The sequence below is a fragment of the Lissotriton vulgaris genome, chromosome 2_1, assembly GCF_964263255.1.
Source record: "Lissotriton vulgaris chromosome 2_1, aLisVul1.2, whole genome shotgun sequence".
Classification (NCBI taxonomy): domain Eukaryota; kingdom Metazoa; phylum Chordata; class Amphibia; order Caudata; family Salamandridae; genus Lissotriton; species Lissotriton vulgaris.
In genome coordinates this window covers 760,037,463-760,063,349 of record NC_141687.1, presented here as the reverse complement: position 1 = coordinate 760,063,349, position 25,887 = coordinate 760,037,463, and the positions used below count along the sequence as shown (strand labels likewise).

General features: G+C 46.2%; 1 protein-coding gene across 1 annotated transcript in view; it reads right to left on the bottom strand.

The window, feature by feature from the left end:
- LOC147731106 (uncharacterized) overlaps nucleotides 1–25,887 on the bottom strand; it is a 485,394-nt gene that overhangs the window by 117,112 nt on the left and 342,395 nt on the right. The window contains exon 16 of the mRNA XM_086956073.1: nucleotides 25,726–25,843. Coding sequence (XP_086812199.1) covers nucleotides 25,726–25,843 — 118 coding nt within the window. The remainder of the gene's footprint in view (nucleotides 1–25,725; nucleotides 25,844–25,887) is intronic.

Here is a 25,887-nt window from a genome sequence, read left to right as displayed (position 1 = left end):
CGCACGTCTCCTCGGCCAGCACTTAAACTTTATGGGTTTCCTAATCCCCGCTCCCGCCCCGCTTTCAAGGAGGGAGTTTGCTTCCAGGGAGATGGATGCGCACGGTCCGCACAACAGAGGCTTGTGTGAGCATTGGGCCGCATTTAAATTCGGAGTAAAAAGGGCACGAAGCAGATAAAATATCTGGCGATTAGGAAACCGGGCATTCTGTTCTTTCAACACTACTGACAACGTATTGGGTGTGTAATCAGGGCCACTGGAATTATGCATTTTTGCAACGGCAACGTTTTCCGCATAATTATAGATTTGCACTGCAGCATTTTTCATATAATGCATCATGTGATGGTGCATAATTTGCAGATTTTAACAAAAAATCGTTTAAAATTGAAACGGATCAAAAGTTAACAAAAACACGCAACCCGTGTTGCCTCGCAGTGAAAGGCCCTTTTCAATAGTTGACTGTTTCTGTAGCTTTTTATGTAGTTGTGTGTTAAACTGGTACTAGTGGGGTGAAACCTTTGCCCAGGCAGTCTTAACCTGTGAGGCAATATGACAAAATAAGGAAATAATACTATAAATTAATGTGGTGATTTATGCTGCATAATTGTTTTCTTCTTGTCACATAATTTGGTCATCATCTGCAGCATAATTCTAATGCTCCTGGGTACATGTATTATTTGTGAGGCGTACCTGCTAATTTTGCAAATGTTTTTACGTGTAAAAGGAAAAGTCAAGGCCTCGGGACAGAAGGTGTTGTGCTTCAGGCTCATCACTTCCTGGCAAACCATTAAGCGGACAAGACCAAGAAGAGGAGGTCGGGCTTAGAGCCCAACTCTGTAAGGGTATACCCTCCCACAACAACAAATAGCAGAGGCAACCTAGATTCTGAAGCTGCAGTCAATATCCTGGACTGGCTTCAAAACCCCAGAATCACGTTAGCAGTGTGAAGCCTCTCCACATGAACTGGGAACCCGCTTTCTATAGGGGTGATGCATGTTCTTCACTGGGAGACACCGTGTGAACAGAGCAGATATCATGTGACACCCACGGGCACTGTGTGAATTGGCAGGCCTGCTAATGAATACTTATAATCACAGATTCTTCACCTTCTTTATCTCCCCATGAACCAGACTGGATCTGGAAACTCTTGCAATAGTTCCTATGTGCCAACACCTGACATCATCGATCTCCATTGTGAATTATCCCGTCTCAGGATATCATGACTGATGACTCGAAGATGCATAAAGTATTACTCCTGCGCACTGATGTTCCTCTATTTTCATGTCCAAAGACGTCGATATGGAGCTTCGCTCCTACTTATTTCAGTTCTTCAACAAATTCTCAAATCCTTATCTTTAGCAATGTGCAAGAACACCACACCTGAAGATGACAAGTTTCAAGCCATGTGATGGGTTTCGGAAGCAGGGGTATAGATTGCATTGGTGCAGCAGCTGCTTTGGCACAGTGGCCTATTGAACCCTGGTGCTGTATTATAGAATCCAAAGAGCAGCCAGGTGCACCCATTTCCTTCTTTGTACTAGTTTTTTTTATTGATTTGCGTTCGGTAAATATATGTACCTCAAAGGGTCATTTACATTAAAAACCATCAGCACGCATTGCCTTGCCCTCAGTTCTTTCGGTGCAGACATTTGCTCTTCCTGCTTGGTGGCGGGCGACAGGTTTTCTTTTCTTCTATTTTCAAGTGACTGCAAGGTGAGAGTGACAGCATGAGTGACATGAGAGTGACTGCAGAGTGAGAGTGACAGCATGAGTGACAGCAGAGTAAGAGTGGCTGCAGAGTGAGAGTGACTGCAGAGTGATTGCAGAGTGAGATTGACTGCAGAGTGAGAGTGACTGCAGAGTGAGAGTGACAGCATGAGTGACAGCAGAGTAAGGGTGACTGCAGAGTGAGAGTGACTGCAGAGTGACTGCAGAGTGAGAGTGACAGCATGAGTGACAGCAGAGTGAGAGTGACTGCAGAGTGAGAGTGACAGCATGAGTGACTGCAGAGTGAGAGTGACTGCAGAATGGAAGTGACTGCAGAGTGAGAGTGACAGCCTGAGTGACAGCAGAGTAAGAGTGACTGCAGAGTGAGAGTGACTGCAGAGTGAGAGTGACTGCAGAGTGAGATTGACTGCAGAGTGAGAGTGACTGCAGAGTGAGAGTGACAGCATGAGTGACAGCAGAGTAAGGGTGACTGCAGAGTGAGAGTGACAGCCTGAGTGACTGCAGAGAGAGAGACTGCAAAGAGTGGCTGCAGAGTGAGAGTGACACCATGAGTGACTGCAGAGTGAGAGTGACTGCAGAGAGTGACTGCAGAGTGACAGCAGAGTGAGGGTGACAGCAGAGTGAGAGTGACAGCAGAGTGAGAGTGACAGCAGAGAGTGACTGCAGAGTGAGAGTGACTGCAGAGTGAGAGTGACTGCAGAGAGTGACAGCAGAGTGAGAGTGACAGCAGAGTGAGAGTGACAGCATGAGTGAGAGTGACAGCATGAGTGACAGCAGAGTGAAAGTGACAGAAGAGTGAGAGTGACAGCAGAGTGAGAGTGACTGCAGAGTGACTGCAGAGTGAGAGTGACTGCAGCGTGACTGCAGAGTGAGAGTGACTGCAAAGTGACTGCAGAGTGAGAGTGACTGCAGAGTGAATGCAGAGTGAGAGTGACTGCAGAGTGACTGCAGAGTGGGAGTGACTGCAGAGTGAGAGTGACAGCATGAGTGACAGCAGAGTGAGAGTGACAGCAGAGTGAGAGTGACAGCATGTGTGACAGCAGAACGAGAGTGACAGCATGAGTGACAGCAGAATGAGAGTGACTGCAGAGTGAGAGTGACAGCAGAGTGAGAGTGACAGCATGAGTGACAGCAGAGTGAGAGTGACAGCAGAGTGAGAGTGACAACATGAGTGACAGTGACAGCATGAGTGACAGCAGAGTGAGAGTGACAGCATGAGTGACAGTAGAGTGACGGACAGCATGAGTGACAGCAGAGTGAGAGTGACAGCAGAGTGAGTGACAGCATGAGTGACAGCAGAGTGAGATTGACATCATGAGTGACAGCAGATTGAGAGTGACAGTATGAGGGACAGTAGAGTGAGAGTGACAGCATGAGTGACTGCAGAGTGAGAGTGACTGCAGAGAGTAACGGCAGAGTGAGAGTGACTGCAGAGTGATAGTGACTGCAGAGTGACAGCAGAGTGAGAGTGACTGCAAAGTGACAGCACAGTGAGAGTGACTGCAGAGTGAGAGTGACAGCATGAGTGACAGCAGACTGAGAGTGATATCAGAGTGAGAGTGACAGAATGAGTGACAGCAGAATGAGAGTGACAGCATGAGTGACAGCAGAGTGACAGCATGAGTGACAGCAGAGTGAGAGTGACAACATGAGTGACAGTATGAGTGACAGCAGAGTGAGAGTGACAGCATGAGTGACAATGACAGCATGAGTGACAGCAGAGTGAGAGTGACAGCAGAGTGAGTGACAGCATGAGTGACAGCAGAGTGAGAGTGACAGCATGAGTGACAGTACAGTGAGAGTGACAGTAGAGTGAGACTGACAGCATGAGTGACAGCAGAGTGAGAGTGACAGCATGAGTGACTGCAGAGTGAGAGTGACTGCAGAGTGAGAGTGACTGCAGAGTGAGAGAGACTCAGCAGTGTGTGTGTTCCAGAGAGAGCAGGGTATGCTTGTACGCTTACACAGTGCACTGACACACAGGAGCTAAAACAAAGAACAGCTGAATACATGTCTTGGGAGCTTCATGGAGGCAGCCAGCCCTCTATGAGGGGAGCAGCAAGGAAGGGACACCCCAACGAATCAAGCGCAACTACTCACAACTTACTGTACGATTACAACACAGGCCAAAGGGCAGAGCTAGGTCTTTTTGCATTACATAGGGTGAGCAGTGTGTGAGTGTGTAGGGTGAGCAGTGTGTGAGTGTGCAGGGTGAGCAGTGTGTGAGCGTGCAGGGTGAGCAGTGTGTGAGCATGCAGGGTGAGCAGTGTGTGAGTATGCAGGGTTAACAGTGTGTGAGCGTGCAGGGTGAACATTGTGTGAGTGTGTAGGGTGAGCCGTGTGTGAGTGTGCAGGGTGAGCAGTGTGTGAGTGTGTAGGGTGAGCAGTGTGTGAGTGTGTAGGGTGAGCAGTGTGTGAGTATGTAGGGTGAGCAATGTGTGAGTGTGCAGGGTGAGCAGTGTGAGAGTGTGTAGGGTGAGCAGTGTGTGTGTGTGTGTGTAGGGTGAGCAGCGTGTGTGTGTGCAGAGTGAACATTGTGTGAGTGTGCAGGGTGAGCAGTGTGTGAGTGTGCAGGGTGAACATTGTGTGAGTGTGTAGGGTGAGCAGTGTGTGAGTTTGTAGGGGCAGTGTGTGAGTGTGCAGGGTACAAAAACTCGAACTAAGTCCAACACACCCACACATAACACCACACACATAAGACCACACCACACACACACCACACACACACACACCACACACACACACACACACTACACACACACACATACCACACTCTCCCCACCACACACTCACCACCACACACTCACCACCGCACACTCCCCACCGCACACTCACCACCGCACACTCACCACCACACACGCAACCACACACACAACCACACACACACACCACCAGCCGTCAGTGCATGCTTTCACCGGGCACAAACACCACCAGTCGTCAGTGCACGCTGTCACCGGGCACAAACACCACCAGTCGTCAGTGCAGGCTTTCACCGGACACAAATACCACCAGCCGTCAGTGCTGGCTTCCACCAGGCACACACCAACAGACATCAGTGCACGCTTTCACCAAACACACACATACCACCAGCCATCAGTGCACACTTTCACCAGGCACACCCAACACCAGCCGTCAGTGCACGCTTTTACCAGGCACACACAACAAAAGTTGTCAGTGCACACTTCCACCAGGCACCCACACCTCCAGCCGTCAGTGCTGTCAGAGTGACTGCAGAGTGAGAGTGACAGCATGAGTGACAGCAGAGTGAGAGTGACTGCAGAGTGAGAGTGACAGCATGAGTGACTGCAGAGTGAGAGTGACTGCAGAATGGAAGTGACTGCAGAGTGAGAGTGACAGCCTGAGTGACAGCAGAGTAAGAGTGACTGCAGAGTGAGAGTGACTGCAGAGTGAGAGTGACTGCAGAGTGAGATTGACTGCAGAGTGAGAGTGACTGCAGAGTGAGAGTGACAGCATGAGTGACAGCAGAGTAAGGGTGACTGCAGAGTGAGAGTGACAGCCTGAGTGACTGCAGAGAGAGTGACTGCAAAGAGTGACTGCAGAGTGAGAGTGACACCATGAGTGACTGCAGAGTGAGAGTGACTGCAGAGAGTGACTGCAGAGTGACAGCAGAGTGAGGGTGACAGCAGAGTGAGAGTGACAGCAGAGTGAGAGTGACAGCAGAGAGTGACTGCAGATTGAGAGTGACTGCAGAGTGAGAGTGACTGCAGAGAGTGACAGCAGAGTGAGAGTGACAGCAGAGTGAGAGTGACAGCATGAGTGAGAGTGACAGCATGAGTGACAGCAGAGTGAAAGTGACAGAAGAGTGAGAGTGACAGCAGAGTGAGAGTGACTGCAGAGTGAGAGTGACTGCAGAGTGACTGCAGAGTGAGAGTGACTGCAGCGTGACTGCAGAGTGAGAGTGACTGCAAAGTGACTGCAGAGTGAGAGTGACTGCAGAGTGAATGCAGAGTGAGAGTGACTGCAGAGTGACAGCAGAGTGGGAGTGACTGCAGAGTGAGAGTGACAGCATGAGTGACAGCAGAGTGAGAGTGACAGCAGAGTGAGAGTGACAGCATGTGTGACAGCAGAACGAGAGTGACAGCATGAGTGACAGCAAAATGAGAGTGACTGCAGAGTGAGAGTGACAGCAGAGTGAGAGTGACAGCATGAGTGACAGCAGAGTGAGAGTGACAGCAGAGTGAGAGTGACAACATGAGTGACAGTGACAGCATGAGTGACAGCAGAGTGAGAGTGACAGCATGAGTGACAGTAGAGTGACGGACAGCATGAGTGACAGCAGAGTGAGAGTGACAGCAGAGTGAGTGACAGCATGAGTGACAGCAGAGTGAGATTGACATCATGAGTGACAGCAGATTGAGAGTGACAGTATGAGGGACTGTAGAGTGAGAGTGACAGCATGAGTGACTGCAGAGTGAGAGTGATTGCAGAGAGTAACGGCAGAGTGAGAGTGACTGCAGAGTGATAGTGACTGCAGAGTGACAGCAGAGTGAGAGTGACTGCAAAGTGACAGCACAGTGAGAGTGACTGCAGCGTGAGAGTGACAGCATGAGTGACAGCAGACTGAGAGTGATATCAGAGTGAGAGTGACAGAATGAGTGACAGCAGAATGAGAGTGACAGCATGAGTGACAGCAGAGTGACAGCATGAGTGACAGCAGAGTGAGAGTGACAACATGAGTGACAGTATGAGTGACAGCAGAGTGAGAGTGACAGCATGAGTGACAATGACAGCATGAGTGACAGCAGAGTGAGAGTGACAGCAGAGGGAGTGACAGCATGAGTGACAGCAGAGTGAGAGTGACAGCATGAGTGACAGTACAGTGAGAGTGACAGTAGAGTGAGACTGACAGCATGAGTGACAGCAGAGTGAGAGTGACAGCATGAGTGACTGCAGAGTGAGAGTGACTGCAGAGTGAGAGTGACTGCAGAGTGAGAGAGACTCAGCAGTGTGTGTGTTCCAGAGAGAGCAGGGTATGCTTGTACGCTTACACAGTGCACTGACACACAGGAGCTAAAACAAAGAACAGCTGAATACATGTCTTGGGAGCTTCATGGAGGCAGCCAGCCCTCTATGAGGGGAGCAGCAAGGAAGGGACACCCCAACGAATCAAGCGCAACTACTCACAACTTACTGTACGATTACAACACAGGCCAAAGGGCAGAGCTAGGTCTTTTTGCATTACATAGGGTGAGCAGTGTGTGAGTGTGTAGGGTGAGCAGTGTGTGAGTGTGCAGGGTGAGCAGTGTGTGAGCGTGCAGGGTGAGCAGTGTGTGAGCATGCAGGGTGAGCAGTGTGTGAGTATGCAGGGTTAACAGTGTGTGAGCGTGCAGGGTGAACATTGTGTGAGTGTGTAGGGTGAGCCGTGTGTGAGTGTGCAGGGTGAGCAGTGTGTGAGTGTGTAGGGTGAGCAGTGTGTGAGTGTGTAGGGTGAGCAGTGTGTGAGTATGTAGGGTGAGCAATGTGTGAGTGTGCAGGGTGAGCAGTGTGAGAGTGTGTAGGGTGAGCAGTGTGTGTGTGTGTGTGTGTGTGTAGGGTGAGCAGCGTGTGTGTGTGCAGAGTGAACATTGTGTGAGTGTGCAGGGTGAGCAGTGTGTGAGTGTGCAGGGTGAACATTGTGTGAGTGTGTAGGGTGAGCAGTGTGTGAGTTTGTAGGGGCAGTGTGTGAGTGTGCAGGGTACAAAAACTCGAACTAAGTCCAACACACCCACACATAACACCACACACATAAGACCACACCACACACACACCACACACACACACACCACACACACACACACACACTACACACACACACATACCACACTCTCCCCACCACACACTCACCACCACACACTCACCACCGCACACTCCCCACCGCACACTCACCACCGCACACTCACCACCACACACGCAACCACACACACAACCACACACACACACCACCAGCCGTCAGTGCATGCTTTCACCGGGCACAAACACCACCAGTCGTCAGTGCACGCTGTCACCGGGCACAAACACCACCAGTCGTCAGTGCAGGCTTTCACCGGACACAAATACCACCAGCCGTCAGTGCTGGCTTCCACCAGGCACACACCAACAGACATCAGTGCACGCTTTCACCAAACACACACATACCACCAGCCATCAGTGCACACTTTCACCAGGCACACCCAACACCAGCCATCAGTGCACGCTTTTACCAGGCACACACACCAAAAGTTGTCAGTGCACACTTCCACCAGGCACCCACACCTCCAGCCGTCAGTGCACGCTTCCACCAGGCACACACACCACCAGCCATCAGTGCACAATTTATATAGGCACACACACCACCAGCCATAAGTGCACACATCAATTGTTAACGCATCCACAATTAACTATTGTAGCAATCGTACTATGGTGCACTTTACTTTTAAACATATTCATCTAAAGTGCAGCATACCACCATTGCTACAATTCCAATCCAACCCACATAATTCCACTACACATCACATGCATACACTCCATAACACATGGCTAAAAGACATTGCCATTTACAATGCCATTAGCTCTAACTCAAATAAATCCAAGACCTATTGCATTTCCAATGCTTGTTATATGTAGGTAGGATTTCAGTACCAGACCATGTGTTGGGAATAGGAGCACCACTGGCTATAGAATTGGCAAGAATCTTTATGTAGGTTACCCAGTGTTCTTTGTCAAACACGAACAAGTCCACTGGTATACAGTCAAGACCTGGGGCCCTACCTCTCGGGATCGATCTTAGTACAGATTCGACCTCGAGACTGGTCAAACATAGGGTGGTGGTTGGGGCAGGCCATTGGAATAAGTCTGCACTACAATTATTAGCAGTAAACTGTGCCTCATAATGTGAAGCCCACAGTTCGGGAGCGACATGATTAATTGGTATCTGAGTTGTTTCACCACTGCCCCATTTTACAAGCTGCCGAAACTGGACCATTTTTTTCCCTTTACTGGCAAGCAGATATTGTCAACGGGTCTCATTCCAGTCCTTCTTTGCTTGCAGTTGGGGTCTCTTATACCTGGCCCTTGCCTTTTTGATATCACCCATAACGTTTGATCTAATTAATTTGTTATACCAGGAAGCTTCCTTTGCACAGGATTTTTTCCTCTGTTTATTAGTTTTGATGAAAACGTTTTTTAGCTTTTTAAATAAATCATTGTTAACCTGGAAGACAGTAGAGTTGATGTCCTCCTGGGAATCGCAATTATGGAGAATGGTTATCGAGCGAGCAACCATTGCCTTCATCTGTTCCAGATCCCCTTCATTGTAAATAATCCTAGCCCATCTGACTCTCTCTAACGTACTCAGCAGCTCTATTATTAATATTAGATAAACCTGGTGCCTGCAGTAGTAGTTCCAGCGGGTTATGGTCACTTTCGATCCACTCCTGCACCGACATATCCAAAAGTGATGCCCATAATTCTACTTTAAGAAATATGTCATCTATGCGGCTACTTCTCAAACCGTTGTTAAAGGTATGAGCGCCCTTTCTGTCAGACTGCAACCTCTCGTTTAATGCCCTCAGTCCCCTTTCCAGACACAACCCTTTTAACTGTAGTGCGGCCTCTGTCCATTTTTTGATGGGGCATAAATCTAATTGCGGAATATTCCACTGTGCATCCTCCTCTGTACTAAGGTTACCATCATCGTAGTCCAATGGCTCGAAGGAGCAGTTAAAGTGCCTGCTATTATCAAGTTACATCTACCCCGCAGACATCCTAAAAAGCTATCGAGGAGGGTAACTACGTTGGATCCCCTGCCACCCGGCAGTCCCCTTGCATAAACATTAATAATCAGAACATCAGGTTCTTGCGCCATCCGAAGCCGTATGGCCATGATGTCCGGACTATCAATGTGTACTTCCTCCACCATGTAACCAGCTTGCTGTCTAACCCAGCAGGTAAGTCCACCTAGGGATCTACCTTTCTAGCCCCCCCAGGGCAGCTTTTGAGAAGTTAAACAAACCAGGATGATAGGTTTGGACCAAGGACCATGTTTCCTGAAATAACCAAACATCATGGGTATCAATATAACCTGACCATTCAGTTGAGGTGATTTTGCAGGATAATCCGGCTATGTTCCAGGAAACTATAGACATGTGTGGGTTTGTATGCCCTTGAGTTGTGATACTATTATATGCTTGGTAGTTAGATATGATCGATATCCATAGCTACCAAGCTAGGAGTGCTAGATGGTATGGGAGTTTTTATAAGAGGTAGTTTAGTTAGACCTTTCGCCCCCAACCCTGTTCTCGTTTCCCCCTCTTTTCGACAAGAACCCCCAGAAATATCTGGACTACAGGCATATAAACACTTCTCTTTTGAGACAACTCTAAGTTTAGACGGTCCAACAGGATCAAGAGTGAACAATCTTAAGTCAGACCCTGGCTGGCCTTAGGGTCTTGAGTTGCAATTAGAACAGGATAAGCTGATGTTCCAAGTCAATCTATGTCTTCCAAGGAGGTAAAGATTTCAAAACGATTACTTGTGGTGACCGGATGATTGTATTGGCCATATGCTTGGGGTGCCCCCCTACTCTCACTGCACCAAAAAACGCTGTTTGGTTGGTAGAAAAAACCCAAGGGAAAGATGTTAATATCATCCACCTTAGTAAAGCAGTTCCGGCCCTCTCCAGTATGTGCTGGACCAGGATTGGCGATCTAAAGCTTAGGACCACGCAGTCACCGGGTAGAGACTTGTATGATTTCCCGACCCAGGGTACTCTGCGAACCATTTTGAATTCAGAAAAAATATGATCTTTTATGCCAGTCCTATTACTTAGTAAATGTAGAGCTTTGTTCCTTAATGCTGACCAGTGCTACATTGCATTAGAAGAGAGAATTGAAACATTAGCCAAAACAAATGTGTTAAGTGTAGCTTCCGGGGGGAGTTGTAAAAAGGTAAGGGGCTTCTGAATGCTGGCAGCATGAAGCTGAGAGGACCATGTACTAATACTACTCTTCCCTTGCTGCGATGTTGATGGCAAAAATGTACCTCCTTGCAGTGAGTTAGTAGATTGGGTTGCCTCTGGGATTATCACTATTGAAGGTGGGGGACATCATGCATTGATTGAAGTTTCCCTTGACACTATTTCAACTCCCCCTCGCCAATAGTATTGCAGTCCCATCACCCTTCTGCCCATTAAGATTGGTTGGAGGGCTACTAAAAATACCCTGCTCCATTTTGTCAAGCCGTTCTTCAATCTGGGTCACCTTCTTGAGTAGGGGATCGATCAGAACTGAAAATTTCAGTTCTATCCATTTGCAAAGCTCATCCTCATTAGGTGGGATAAGCGGCTCAATAGTACCGGTGGGAGGGCATATATTAATTGACGTGTTTTTGTATTGTTGATTATAATTATTATCATTTGCAACTACCATAAGTTTGGCTGCTCTGGAAGGCAAAAGTAGGATTTTGGGGCCCACTAGCGTTCCTTTTTTTTAAGGGCACTTCGTCGCCTGTAGCCTGACTGGACTTCTGACCCCTAGTGGTGATCATAGAGGTACTGGGAGAACGTACCGGGCTAGATGGAATAGATAACACTAAGGGCCCGATGTAGGTAAATTCATTTTACCACTTCATAAATACCGAATCATACCGATTCGGTATTTAAGAAGTGGTCAAATGGAGGGGGGGTGATGTAGGTATTTCAGATTCGGTAAATACCGAATCGTTCTGATTCTGTATTTACCGATTCTGTAAAATACCGAATCGGTAATGCCCATTGATTCCTATGGGCAGTGAAGCCCATAGGAATCAATGAGCATTACCGAATCGGTATTTACCGATTCGGTGAATACCGAATTTTGCAAGGGTGCAGGGGGTGTCACTTTGACACCCTCTAGCACCCCGAATTCAGGCATGAGTGACATGTGGCACACAGACATGCCCTAAGGGCATGTCTGTCTGTCACATGGCACAGGTGTGCATGCACACATGTGCATGCACACCTGTATTTGGTATTTTACCACCCAATTGGATTGGGTGGTAAAATACCGATTCTGTGAGGCCTGTGGGACTCAGAAGAGTCCCACCTACATCTCAAAGTTACCGAATCGGTAAAAATACCGATTCGGTATTTTACCGATTCGGTAAATTTACCGGTTCTGTAAATTTACCGAATCGGTAAAAAAGGGCCCCTACATCTCAAATGACCATTTACCGGGCCCTAAATCTGATTGTGCTGTAGGAGGCTGGCTAGAATGCAGTGTGGTTGCTTGGAAAATGCTGTGCACCGGGCTAAGGATACACCAAGTAGCGCTTACACCATAGAACTGGATTCTATTCACATAACAAAAGACTTGATATTTTATACAAATATTTTTTTTAATTCAATTTCTTATTTTTCTTCTATATCATTATTACATGATAAATTGATCCATATTCTTCACAATAAATTACTTCATATTTTATAAAAAACATACATGCATATATTTAACAATTTTACCTCTATCTTTCCCTAACTATTCAGAAACCACAGATAATCAATTGGTATGTTTAAGCCTAAGGAGCATAAGTGTCTTCAGTTATAATTTAATTTTCTAGGTGGAAATAGTACAAATATCAAACTGCATTGATGGACAAAGAGTCTATAGTTTTTTCATCTTCAGTACATTAGAGGCTTTACCGAATCGGTAAATTTACAGAATCAGTAAATATACCGAATTGGTAAATTTTCTGATTTGGAAACTTTACCAAATCAGTAAATTTACAGAATCGGTAAATTTACCAAATCGGTAAAGTTACCGATTCGGAAACTTTACCGATTCGGTAATTAAGAAATAGAAAAAATGAATTTCGAGATGTAGGTACCCTTTTAAATACCGAATTTGCATGAAATTCGGTATTTAAGAGTGGTATTTACCATGGATTGAAATCAGGTGGTAACCAGGTGCAGGCTATAAAAAAGTCCCCAAAATGCACCACTTTCACCAGAATGGCGGCATTCTAAGTCATTGCGAGGCGGCTACGTCTCCAGTCAGAAGGAGAGAGGGTCTGGAGGAGGGAGGAGCAGGTGTACAGGCAGGGGATCACTCTATTCCAGCTAACTGAGCCTGAGATCCTACTGAGGTACAGGCTGGCCCCACAAACTATCCTGGACCTTATCAGGGATCTCCACCCACTGTTGGACCATCCAACCCCAAGGGCGCACGCCATCCCACCCCATGTGCAGGTGCTGTGCAGCCTACACCTGATTGCATCTGGGAGTTACCAGAGTGTGGTTGCTGCGGTAGGTGGGGTGTCCCAGAGCTGTCTGTCCCGTTTCTTAAAAAAACTCCTTGACGCCATGTTGCAGAGAATGCATCACTACATCAGCTTCCCTGCAACGCATGCAGAACTGCTAAGGACAAAGACAGACTTTTATCAGATGGCGCAGTTCCCAAACATCATTGGCTGTATTGATGGTACCCACATACCAATATGCCCACCTGCTGCCACAGAGTACATTTATCGGAACAGTAAGTCCACCCACACCATAAATGTACAGGTGATCTGTGATTTCAAGTACGTGATCACTGACATAGTAGCCAAATTCCCAGGGAGTACCCATGACTCCTACATCTTCCAAAACAGTGGGAACTACGCACGCCTGACAGCCGGGGAATTCGGTGAAGGATACTTGCTAGGTAACACACTGTGTGAAACTCCCTTGATACGTATTGCAGGTGGATGTGTATGCGTGCATGTGAGTAATGTTTCTTCTTCTTGCTATTAGGGGACAGTGCATATGCCCTCCGGTCCTTCATACTCACACCCTACCTCAACCCTACAACACCAAGTCAGAGGAGATACAACAGGCCACACAAAACAACCAGAAACATTGTGGAGCGCACCTTTGGAATGTGGAAGAGCAGGTTTCGCTGCCTCTATAAGAGTGGAGGGGCCCGCCAGTACACACCAATCACCTGTTGCAAGATGATTGCATCCTGTGCAATGCTGCACAACCTGGCGGTCAAGAAGGGCACAGAAGTGGATATCTAAGATTATGAGAACCATGATGACGAGGAAGCAGTGCCTGAACCACACACATCTGGAGTTGCAACACCAACTGATGGCAGACACAGACGGGAAGAGGTCACACGCAACTTCTTTTAAGTAAGTAAAGAGACACAGACAGGTGGAGTATGCACCCAATGTAGTTTAATAGTGTAATGACGTAGGTTTCTAAAGCACAAATGTGCAACAAAAAGTATTTAACTTCAATGATGTCAGTCCTGGTTCACTTCACCATGAACTGTAATAGTCATTTCCGTCCACACTTCCCAGTGCCACTTGTATGTTGCTCCCCGTGCTCACTGTCTTGCTGGCCTGTGGCCTCAGCGTGGCGCCTGCTCCTCCTCGTCTATGGGACATGGGAGCTTGCAATGCTGCTCCTGCTTGTGCTCTCCTCACTTACAGGCACATCCAGAGCAGCTGTGTGTGCAGTCTGGGCATTTAACAGCGCCTCAAGAGCACTGGTCATCCTGCCCATGCCCCTAGTGACCTCATTAGTGTTTTGGGTCATAGCCTCCTGCATGTTACTGCTTCTCCTGCATAGCAGGGATGTGGCAGTAGCCAGGCGGTTCAGCACTTTTTTTGGCCATGAGCACGCTGCCTTTCCTTGCTCCTTGCCTCAAAATCAATGTCTAGTTTGGTGCATAGCAGCTGCACCAATTGGCTAATTCCGCGCATCCCTGCTGCCATCTCTTTGTTCACTAGTACAAGTTCATTTATGCCCTTCCCTATTTCGCCCATGTTATTGTTCAGGGACCTCATTTGGCGTTGGCATGCCTGGATGGCTCTTCCCTGCATCCTCTGCATTCTCACCATGCTCCCCTCCAGACCACGGAACACACTTGGACCCTCCACCGGTGCATCTGCTGGCCTTTCATGGACTCTGCGACGTCTTGCACCACCATGGCCCACCCCTGCACTTGAGTGCGTTGTACCAGAGCTGACATCTACAGGCAAGTTGTGTGTTTCTTCCCCCTTCATGTTAGCTGCTGATGACTCCATTTCTAGTAGTGGGGACACAGCATGCCTCCTGCTTGGTTGTGAAACAGGTGTTGTATCATGCTCTGATGCTGGAATTTCAGGGGATGACAGCAACAGAGGGGATTGAGATCTGCGAGGGGACGCATGCAGCTCTGGAGCCATTTCTGAGTCTTGTGCAGGAGGATGGCTACTTGGTGCACCTGTGTCCTGTGGTATATTCTGGGTAGTTGGACCTGGCTCCTGACTCTCCTCCCTCTCTGGAGGTGTGCCTTCAGTCTCCTGCGAGCGCCTGCGAGACGTTTCACCTGTGGACATATGAGCGTACATTAGCTAAGCGCTACTGTCTCACAGTCACTTCAATTAAATATTTCTCACATTAGCTTTGTTCTCTATGTAATCATTTAGCTGACTTTGTGGTTGGTGTGCTGTATGACATGTTCTAACATTTCATGACTACATATACCATGATGCATTGCCCCTGTATAGTGCTAGCAGTACTGAACTGGGGTTCACTTGCTCACAAAGGGTACAGGTAAGGATGATGGTATGGGGGGGAATGCTGTGCATTTGTCTTACCTTTTTGCCTTGCAGCTCTGGCTGAGCTGTCTACTTCTCCCAGTCCACAGTCGCTGTCTGGTTCAATGGTTGAGGCCACCATCTCCTCCAGGCCAGTAAGGGGGGTGCTGGGTTCTTCCCTCCGCCAGTTTTTGATGCATGCTTGTGGTGTTCAACCAATTTCTTTTTGGTTTGGCTCCTGAGGTCGTAAAATCACTTTTTCAGGTCCTCTGTGTCTCTGGTAGTCACCCCAACAGCATTTACTTTGTCCAGTATGTCCAGCCAGAGTTTCCTTTTGGCAGATTCTGCCACAGTGAGGGACTGCCTGCCAAAGAGTTTTTGGTGCACCTTCACCACCTCCTCAACACGGACCTGCAGCTCCATGCTGCTGAATTTGAGTTTCCTCCTCCTCTCAGACTGCTCTTTTTCTTTGCTGCTTGCCATTGTGCAGTTTGAAAAGTGCACAAAACCCTTTCTGCTGCTCAGGGACTCAGCTCAGCTCCAACTGCCTTTCCAGATCCTTCTAATTAGTTGCAGCTGCCTGTGTAGCCACTCCCTGGTAGGGAGGGGGAGGATGGTAGCACCTGAATGGCTGCCTACTTAAGTTTCACTTTTGTTTGCTTTCCGATTCGGTATTTCCCAAATCGGTATTTACCGAATCAGTATTTACCGATTCGGTATTTCATATTCAATCCTATGGGCCAAAAGGCCCATAGGAATGAATGGGGAATACCGAATCGGTAAATACCGATTGTCCGATTCCGAATTTGACCGAATCGGTATTTTTTACCGATTTTTTATCTACATACCATTTTCCGATTCTAAAATACCGATTCGGTAAAATTCGGTATTTTGAAATCGGTAAAATCGGATTACCTACATCTGGCCCCAAGTCTTTTGTTATGTGAATAGAATCCAGTTCTATGGTGTAAGCGCTACTTGGTGTATCCTTAGCACTATGCTCGGTGCACAGCGTTTTCCAAGCAAGTATTTTCCCTGTTAGGGTATTATCCTTTTTTCAGGGGGCCCCATTTGTGTTTTTCAAGTTAGAATGCAGTGTGGTATCATCTGTATGGTTTGGCGGGAATGGGAAAAAAGTGCATTGGTACTAAGGGTACCAAGAGATGTTAGTGGTTCTAGCGATTACATACGCTCAGTTAATTGAATCTTGTGCATTAACGCTGATTCTGCCCTTGAAAGAAAATCGTCAAGTGTACCCACAACCCCCATACCCACTCCTGCCTTACGTTTGCTCATCCATGGCCCGGGCTTCGCCCTCGTGCCTCCCGCGCTGCGGGGGCCAGGTGCGCTCTTGTAGCGCGTGGGGGCTGTGTGCTACCCCCTCGCCAACTCCCTAGGTGCCATACAAGCCTCCCTCCATTCTTCTTCATCCAAGTCTCCCACCCGGGACAACCATCCCTGCCAGGACTTCTCAAAGCCGTCAGGGGAATGGATCACTAGTGATAGATAAATCACAGAAGTTGCCACTTTACCCAGCCGCCCAAGGAAAATCTTTGCTTCCAACAGACAACGAGTCATTCGGGAGTTCGTGGGCTTGCAAGGTGTGACGCAATTGAAGGTACCGAAAGAACTGCGAGTTAGACAGGGAGTATTTGAAGTCCTGAAATGACATAATGCTCCCTGGCTTGTAAACATCTTCAAGGTACAAGATCCCAATATGATCCCATGGCAGAAAACCATCCAGGGTCAACAGTTGACCACGCCACATTCCCAGTCATAAGGGGGTCAAACTGGTGAGGTGATGATCCCAACCAGTGAGGTGAAGGGCTGCCATCCAACAGTTGAGGGACACCCACGTGCAAGAAGGCAGTGTACCCGGTAGACACGCTCCATACAAAAGATCAAGCAGTCTAGCAAATTAATTTCAAGCCAGGATCATCCCACCCCTGTGAACCAGTTGTTAACCAGCACCAGGTGTGCTGCAAGGTAGTAATAGTAGATGTCTGATAAACCCAGGCCACCATCAAAGGAAGACTGGCTTAGTGAATGAAGTGCCACCTTGTGCCTACCAACAGCCCACATAAAGTTAGTTATCTTAGCAGTCAAGGAGCGGAACTATTTGAGGGGACAGGAATAGGGATAGTTTCCCAGAATGTACAAATAGCGCAGCAGACAGACCATTTAAAAAAAGGCCAATACGGCCCAAGGGTTTCAATGGCAGATTGGCCCAGCGGCTGAGGTCATGATCACGCCGCAGGTCCCGCCACCCTAAGTTAAGTGCCCAGGCCAAATCTGGAAGAGGTACATGTGAACCCCCAAATACATAAAAGAATCATGCAGAGTAGGATATATGGATTCACCAAACCCATCTCAGAGCATTCCCCTATACCTCCACTAAGCATTAACCCGTAGCCTGGACGCCTAACCATACAGCCGAAGGAATGTCAGACAACGGGTCCACAATGTTTTTAAAAAAAAATCTTTTTAACTGATTACGCTCAGTACAATTTCTTACACAATTATACATTAAAAATGAACACATTCTTTTCCTCTCGTAAATACAGCATATTATTTGTATTTACACAAACTCACATCAGCTGTTATTGACGTACCCCTGAGAGACGGCAATCCTTATCTTCATATACATTCCATTGCCCGCCTTAACAGTCCCTTGTAACGTACATGTTGTTTTAAATTCCTCTGTGCATATTCTACTACCCCCATATTTCGTCCCATTTTCTTGGGCACCCTCTAGCTGCATAAGTTACCTTCTCTGCCCCTGAGCACCAGTCTAAATCATCTTCCCAGTCCCTAATATCCGGTGATCTGGATGCCCCCCATTACCTGACAATATTCCGTTTTGCCACTATAGCCGCTATTTTCAGCCAAATCATTACATACTTGGCCCACTTTAACTTGCCCGTTACACACAATATTAACCATCGTGGTTCTAGTGGGATTTCCTCCTCAGTGACTTCCACCATTATTCTTGTTATTTCCTTCCAGTAATCCCAAAGAATGTGGAAGAAGGAGCCCACCTCCCCACATCCCCTTGCGCAGAATTGAGATGTCCTCAACCCCACCAGTGCAGCTGTGTCATGGAGGCATATGACCTGTGGAGGATAAGTAACTGGATTATGCGGAACCTGGCCCTCACCGACACTTCATGAGGACTTTGCACTGCCTCCTCCCAGTCCTCTTCTTCCAGGAGTCCCACATCTATTTCCCAAGCTTCTCTCAGGGGATCAGCCGGGTTAGGAGAGTTATATACTATTTTCTTATATGTTAGTGAGGTTGCTTTAATTTTCTTGTGGTCAATTAGTAGTCTGTCTTCCAATGATGAGTACTACGTCAGTATTTCCTCTTCCTTGATATATTTACACAAGGCGTGTCCACACTGCAGGTATTAAAACCGTTCTGTTTTGGCAAAGTCATATTCTGATTCCAGTGTCTCAAACTGAATCAGTGCATTTCCCCTCCAAATACCCTCAAGGCTATCAATTCCTAATAATTCCCATTTTTTGAATGGGTCTACAATGTTGTGGACTTTTCAAGGACAGAAGCATATCATCCACATACAGCGCTATGCGGTCCTGATGGCCAGTCCCTCAAAACCAACCCCAAACCTGGGCGTCGCAGCATATAAGCTGCACCAAGGGCTCTATCACCAAAGCAAATAGCAGTGAGGACAGGGGACACCGCTGATGCGTACAGCATTCAATAGGAAATGTAGGAAATAAGACCCCATTCACACAGTCGGGGGAAGGTAGAGTAGACAGATCATTGGACGGACCATCACCCTGACCGACCCAGCAAATCGTAAAATCCCAAGAAACTGTATTGAACACTTTGGTGAAGTCAACTAGCATTGAGGCTAGTGGCGTGTTTACTTGCCTTATTCTTTATTTTAATCCTATTTTATATTTGTGATCTTGTTATGTTTGTATGTAATTCCATTGTGTGTGTCACAGTGTGGGTAACTTTGTAGGAATACTGAGATGCAAGCTGTATGTGTAGCTCCCGCCGTAATAATTATTTCTACTTTTAACATTTTTAAGTCAATATTTTTTAATTTGCCCAATCACCTACCCCAGTTGTCTCTCCGCTCGCTCTCCGGACCACATCGGGATTCTTCCTGATTGAGTGGAGAGAGCGAGCAAGCTAATTTACTCCCCCCCCCGCACTTTCGGTTCACGGAACTCTTGGGTTGGCGGGCTAGTCGGTTGCAGTCCTACTATTTAAGGACCATGGCCCTGCGGAAGCGCAGCCCGTTCGTGCCCAGTCGTTGCCAGGAGCCATGACCCATGCCCCTTGCAATACCAACCCCTTACCTAGATATACTAATTCTGCGGCTGAACTCAAACACATCAACCACCTTGCGAACACGGTAGGTGACGTAATTAATTGTCACATGAATGTTCTCTCACCCAACCTCCCAACTTGGTAAACTTGCAAACATTGCCATTTCCAGAGTCTTGAAGAAAGACCGGGGGGGGGGGGGTGCAACATACACCCAGAGACCCTGCATATGACTATGTGTCTGAATTAATCTCCCCAGTGAATCCTGGTAACCAGGTTCCGTGTAGCTCTACTCATAGTTGGAGTGCCTTTTTAATAAATGTAAGATCTTTGCCTAAACATGCCACTGAAATTTGGGATCTAATGAATTCCCAGTCCCCGATGTGGAGGTACTGCTATTGTTTATAAAGCGTCCCTGAAAATTGCTATTATAGATACTCTCTTGGATGATATGATAGAGATCTGTTTTTTCAAGATGGAAATTACACCCCAGGATTCCTGGAAAGGTGCCTGAGTATATCGTCCCCTGGGGCCTTTTAAGGACTTTTCTTTAAAATTATTATTATTATTTATTTATTTGTAAGGCGCACAGCTACCCCTAGGGGTTTCCCGGCACTGCCCAGATAGGAGAGCTGAGAAAACTAACAAGAAGAATGTAGAGATGAAGAGCCAAGTCTTCAAACCTTTACAGAATAGGCTGTAGACGATTTCCTCACAAAGTGAGAATGGTAAAATTCATGGGAAGTATTGTTCCCTATGTCATCTCTACCAAACCATTTCTTTTATTAGGGGACTTTAACATCCATAGTGAAAGTATAAAGAATGCGGACGCTGCCCAGTTCCTGGCAGGCATGTCCTCCCTAGGTTTGGAAAAGATTAATACCTGACCTACCCATCTGCAGGTCATACTCTAGATCTTATTCTCACTAAAACATCCCATATACACTCTGAACCCCCCACCCTTTCCGGTGGTTTGGTCTGACCACTTTTTGATTAACTTTCAGATTAACAGTAACCAACTGATTGCCACCCCTATCACTCCCATTGAGAATTTTAAGAGACAATGGTACAAGATTGCAGAAGACGCTTTCGCAATGGAGTTTATACATAATACTTTTGATAAACCTGTGGATAGTAATACAAAGCTCAACAAACTCCATCAAGCTGTAATAGCAGCTACGGATAGTCTAACTCCACTTAAGAAACAACAGTCCAATTCCCAAAGAAAACATGCAGTCAGGTTCACTCCAGTACTTCGTTGGGAGAAATTAAATTGTAAGAAATTGGAAAGGATTTGGCGAAAAACTCAATTACGGGCAGAGAAAGAAACGTATAAAATGGCTGTAACCTTCGACCACAAAAACATTAAGATAGCTCGGAAAAAACATATTTCCTCGCAAGTAAGCCAAGCAGGCAGTTCTATCAAGGAACTTTACAATATTGTTAAATCTTTTACGTCCCCGATTGCCTGCACTAATCCGACCCCTGCCTCTCAAGCTTTATGTGACAATATTTCCAATTTCTTTGAGGAAAAAATCAACAAATATACAACAAAATTTCTAGAGATCCCGGCTCGCCTCACTCTTTTCAGCTCCCAGAATGAAAGATGCCGTCTTAGCAGACTTTCCACCCTTGCAGGTTTCCAAAGTGGAGGAGTTCAGGTTCTTCTATCGACATTATGGCTGCTAGAATATTTGCCTTATTAGAAAAACATCTTGCTCCTTCAGTTTGTGCTTTACTAAAATTATCTCTGAGTGAGGGGAAATTACCCCATGTATGGAAAGCAGCTCAAGTGCTTCCAATTTGTAAACAAGCATTTGCAATGCAATAGGTCTCGCATTTGCGCGACTTTAAGCTATTGGCATTGTAAATGACAATGCCTTTTATTTATGCTTTAAAACGAAAACAAAAATAAAAGGCATTGTTATTTTCAATGACAATAGCTCAAACTTTAAGTGAATGCGAGGCCTATTGCATTGCAAATGCTTGTTTATATTCGGATGCTTAAAGAGCACAGGAAAGCCATGAACATGCCATGTTGCTGCTAACACTGGAAGCCTACCATGAACATTCAGAGCAGCATCGAATAGTGATGGGCAAGGGCTTGCAGAGAAAGTTCTGCCCTCTTCTTTGGATTTAAAATAAATAAATAAACATAGGTGTTGATTAGTAGACTTGAAACAACTCTCGTCACAATAGTGATTTTAAATGGTAATAAAGCGCGTCCTAGTCAAGTATTGAAGTTATGTGTTTATTTATGTGTGCCTCCTCAGTTTAAACTCGACACATGTTAAGATACCCTTGTTGTTGGCAAACGTGAATTTTCATTTTCTTTCTTTAACTGGGGGCCATTATATCAAGCTATTACTGCAATACTTACTATCTATTTGATTTTCTCACTACTCTTTCCGAGGAACCCAGGTTAGCATGGTTTGTTGCCACAACACACAGCTTTTCCATTACAGTGTATAGACGTCCATCCAGTCAACTCGCATAGATTCTTTGTACTGATTTTGTCAGCCCTCTAAAAGGTATCCTTACCTTAAGTATACTTAATTCTTTTTTGTACTGAATCTGAAATAATCAGCATATTTAGTTAAAATAGCCTTAAATGAAATGCCCAGCTAATCGTAAGAAGCAAAGTAGCATGGATCACCTAACTTGTTATCTCTTGTTGAATGTGGCTATGAATTGGGTACACTGGAATCCTGCACCTTACACTTTCTCAGGCAGCGAAAATCACCATAGTGTAAACTGCAGTTATCCCCCGATCCCCCCCCCCCCTTTCCAAATCCGACGCGTAGGAGTCTCTTGTGGACGTGCCATGGCTGAGAGTTGAAATGCTGCAGAGTCACTGAATGTGCTGCCAGTCTCGTTGTTCAGCGCCGCATGTTGAGGATTTTAATTGATTACGATCCCTTGGACTTGAGTACAGGCCTCACCTGCAACTTGTTTACATGCTTTTATTTCGCCTTATCCAAAAATACTGAAATGGCTGCAGCTGCTATCACTTCAAAGGCAGACGCATTGTCTGATATTGTTACAATGCACTAAAAGTTAAGTGAATTGCCAGAAGCAGAAAGGTGATTTATTTTTGTTTTGTCTGTTCAGTCTTTTGTCAACCTTTGACTTATCTGTAAATGTGGAGTCAAATAAGCTATTTTAATGCCTTAAATGCTGCACTCTCTTAAATAAAGCACAGTGGCATTAAAAAGCAAGCATGTGCGCCTCATGCAGCAGCAGGGGGGAGGAAGGGGGCCTGCGCGATTCACTTGTGGGAGTGATAATTGCTACCATATAACAGCGCCCCGCAAGTGAATCGCTACACGTGCACATGTTGCCATTGAAGGCAATGGAACACGGCCACGTTTTTGGCTGAAAAGCCGTACCGATAACTAAAGGTCCTTTTGCTGATGCAGCGGATGTGTGCTGCGTAAGCGAGACCTAAAAAGCCAATTCCCCTTCAGCAGAGCTATCCAACTATCGGCCCATTTCACTTCTTCAGCTTCTGAGCAAACTTCTTGAAGGATATATTAACTTGAAGCTTATGGAACATATAGAATTCCATGCCTGTATGGACCACTAGATGTCTTGTTTTAGACCAAAATATTCCACCGAATCCACCCTCATTGGTGTCACGGACTTCATCAAACTTTCCTTGGACAATAACAAGGCAGTATTTTTAATGCTGTTGGACTTGTCAGCAGCCTTGGATACTGTATCCCACCATAAGCTACTTCAAAGACTCACTGGGATTGGTATTGAGGGGCCTGCCCTTCAATGGCTCTGAAGTTTTCTGAAGCAACGCACACAGACTGTTAATTTGGGGCCCTTTCATTCTTGTACTAAAACTCTCCCTAAGGGGGTGCCGCAGGGCTTGTGTCTCAGCTCCACACTATTTAACGTGTACGCGGCCCCCTTTGCAAAAATTATTATAGAATATGGATTTGTTCCCTTTTCGTGTGCGGACTATACCCAACTCCTTCTTTCATTTGATAACAAATTGGTTGCGACAAACATCTTTTTGCTGAAGGCATGCAAGCAATTTCCGAATGGATGGCAAAGAATTTTCTCCAGTTTAATGCCGATATATATGGACCACTCCCTATCTATGAGAGATGATATAGCAACTACCTCAGGGACCTGCTTTTATATGCTGAAGCTTTTACGAAGAGTGGTTCTTTTCCTTCCTCTATCAGTACGTAAGACCCTGATTCAAGCCCTGGTAGTCAGTTTTCTCGACTACAATAATGTCCTTTTGGCAGCAGCAAATGACGCTGTGCTGAACAGGTTGCAAGTTGTTCAGAACTCAGCAGCGTGTCTGGCTCTGAATATGCCCCCTAGACAGGGCCGGACTGGGAACCACAACTGGCCCTGGCAAAGTGCTCGGCCGGCCACCCCTCCCCACTGGGGAGGGGGGGTTGGGGGTGCCGCCGAGCGCTTTGCTAGGGCCGGTTTTCGGCCGATTTTGTTGCAGTTCCGATTTTGCAGCTATGCTGCAAAAACGGTCCTGTAACAAAATCGGTCCCCTGGGGCTCAAAACCGGCCCCCACCCGTGCGGCGCACCGGGGGATTGCCCGGTGCCCGCTATGGCCAGTCCGGGCCTGCCCCTAGAACTGTATCTCTCCCATTGTTAAGATGCCTCCACTGGCTCCCCATTCATAAAAGAATTAAGTTTAAAATCTGCTGCTTGGTCCACAAAAGAATTAATGATACAGGTCCCATATATCTCGCAGAAAAACTTGTTCATTACCTGGCAAGCAGTTCGTCTCTGCACTCTGGAGAGAAGGCTCTGCTTGTTATCCCTCAGTTTAACAAACTTCGCTCAGGTGGCAAAAGCTTTTCCTATCTTGCCCCTCGATACTGGAACTCGCTTCCTGTTCACCTACATAAGTGCCTGCATTTTCTGAAGTTCAGGAAACTCCTGAAAACAATTGATAGCCTGATCCAGTCCTCATACCTTCGTCTATAGCACAGAGTTATCCCTCCGGGTGTTAGTCCAGCACTTTATAAATGTATCATTCATTCATTCAAAGGGCCAGAGTGATATCAAGGTCTGAGGCCCAAGACAACGCCACATGGCCCCATCTAAAACAGTGGCGCGTGCTAAGGCCCAACATAAATCCATACTGATCTGAGTACACCAGATAAGGTAGGGTGGATAGCTTTTAAATTGTGTAAACGCTTTTACCCAGGTACTGTGTTACACAGAATTTCACAGGTTACAGTATAGTAGGTAAAGGTTTTGTTGTTGATCACCACCTATAGAAAACCATGAGAGGGTAAAAGATTTGACTTTGGTAATTGCTGTTGACCCTCCTAGGAAGGGTTATATAATTTGCCTTGCCAACAGTAATTTTGCACATATTTGTAATTTTATGACTACCTGCCTGATGGTTGCTTTGTAGGAAGGCTTATGCTGAATACAGGGTCTATACAATGATAAAGGTTATATGTCTGATTGGTTGATTGGAAAAAGTTATGTCAAATCTCATTGATCTGCTCCATTTGTTAGGAAACGTTACAACAAAAGCAGTAAACCATACTTTTTATAATGACATGCATATGCTCAATCTAATAAAGCTTTAATGTTGGTGTAATGTTTGCATGTGTGTATCTTTGTGTGTGTGTACACGCTACCCCTGGTAAAGACAGAGACTGATCCTTCAAGTTAGGCAAATCTGACTCTGCGTGGTTGCAATAAAAAAAAGAATAAATAAACTATAGACATGTAGCTAAAAACCGCTCTAGAAAATAAAGTAGTTGTTTTACAAAACATTTACGAGCACTGGAAGTATTACTACAGGAGTACTCCTCTACATACTTTTGAAAGCCTTTAATACTCAGCCCTAAAATGTCTAACGTTCTTTTAATAACAGTGCAAAGGAGGAAGAATTCCATTCTATTTGTACTTTTTGTATGTGACGATTCCTTGACTATTTCCATTTTAAATGTTTTGGGCCAATTTCAAAGAAAGTCAGAATAGGTAAAAGAGTGCTACAGGAGTACTACTTTATGGATGCCAAAATGCCATTTTGATCCAGGCCAGTTGTTTATTTGCCAAAGTGAAGAAAAGACCAATCAAATTTAGGGGAATGTGAAGACACCTGAACACTTCCTCTTTAACTAGCTCTCAAACAATCATTTATGGCCACATAATGTTTCTGTGATCTGAACTCTTACCTGTCACAGTTAGTAATTCCTGGCATCTGAAGCAGCATTGCCCTGGCTCCAGCAGCCACTCCTCTCTGGGGCAATCCAATGTAGGGCAGGGAGCAAAAAAGCATTCCACTTCACCGTTCTGTTAGGGAAGAAATAACCATAAACAATCTTCCTGTGATGGAA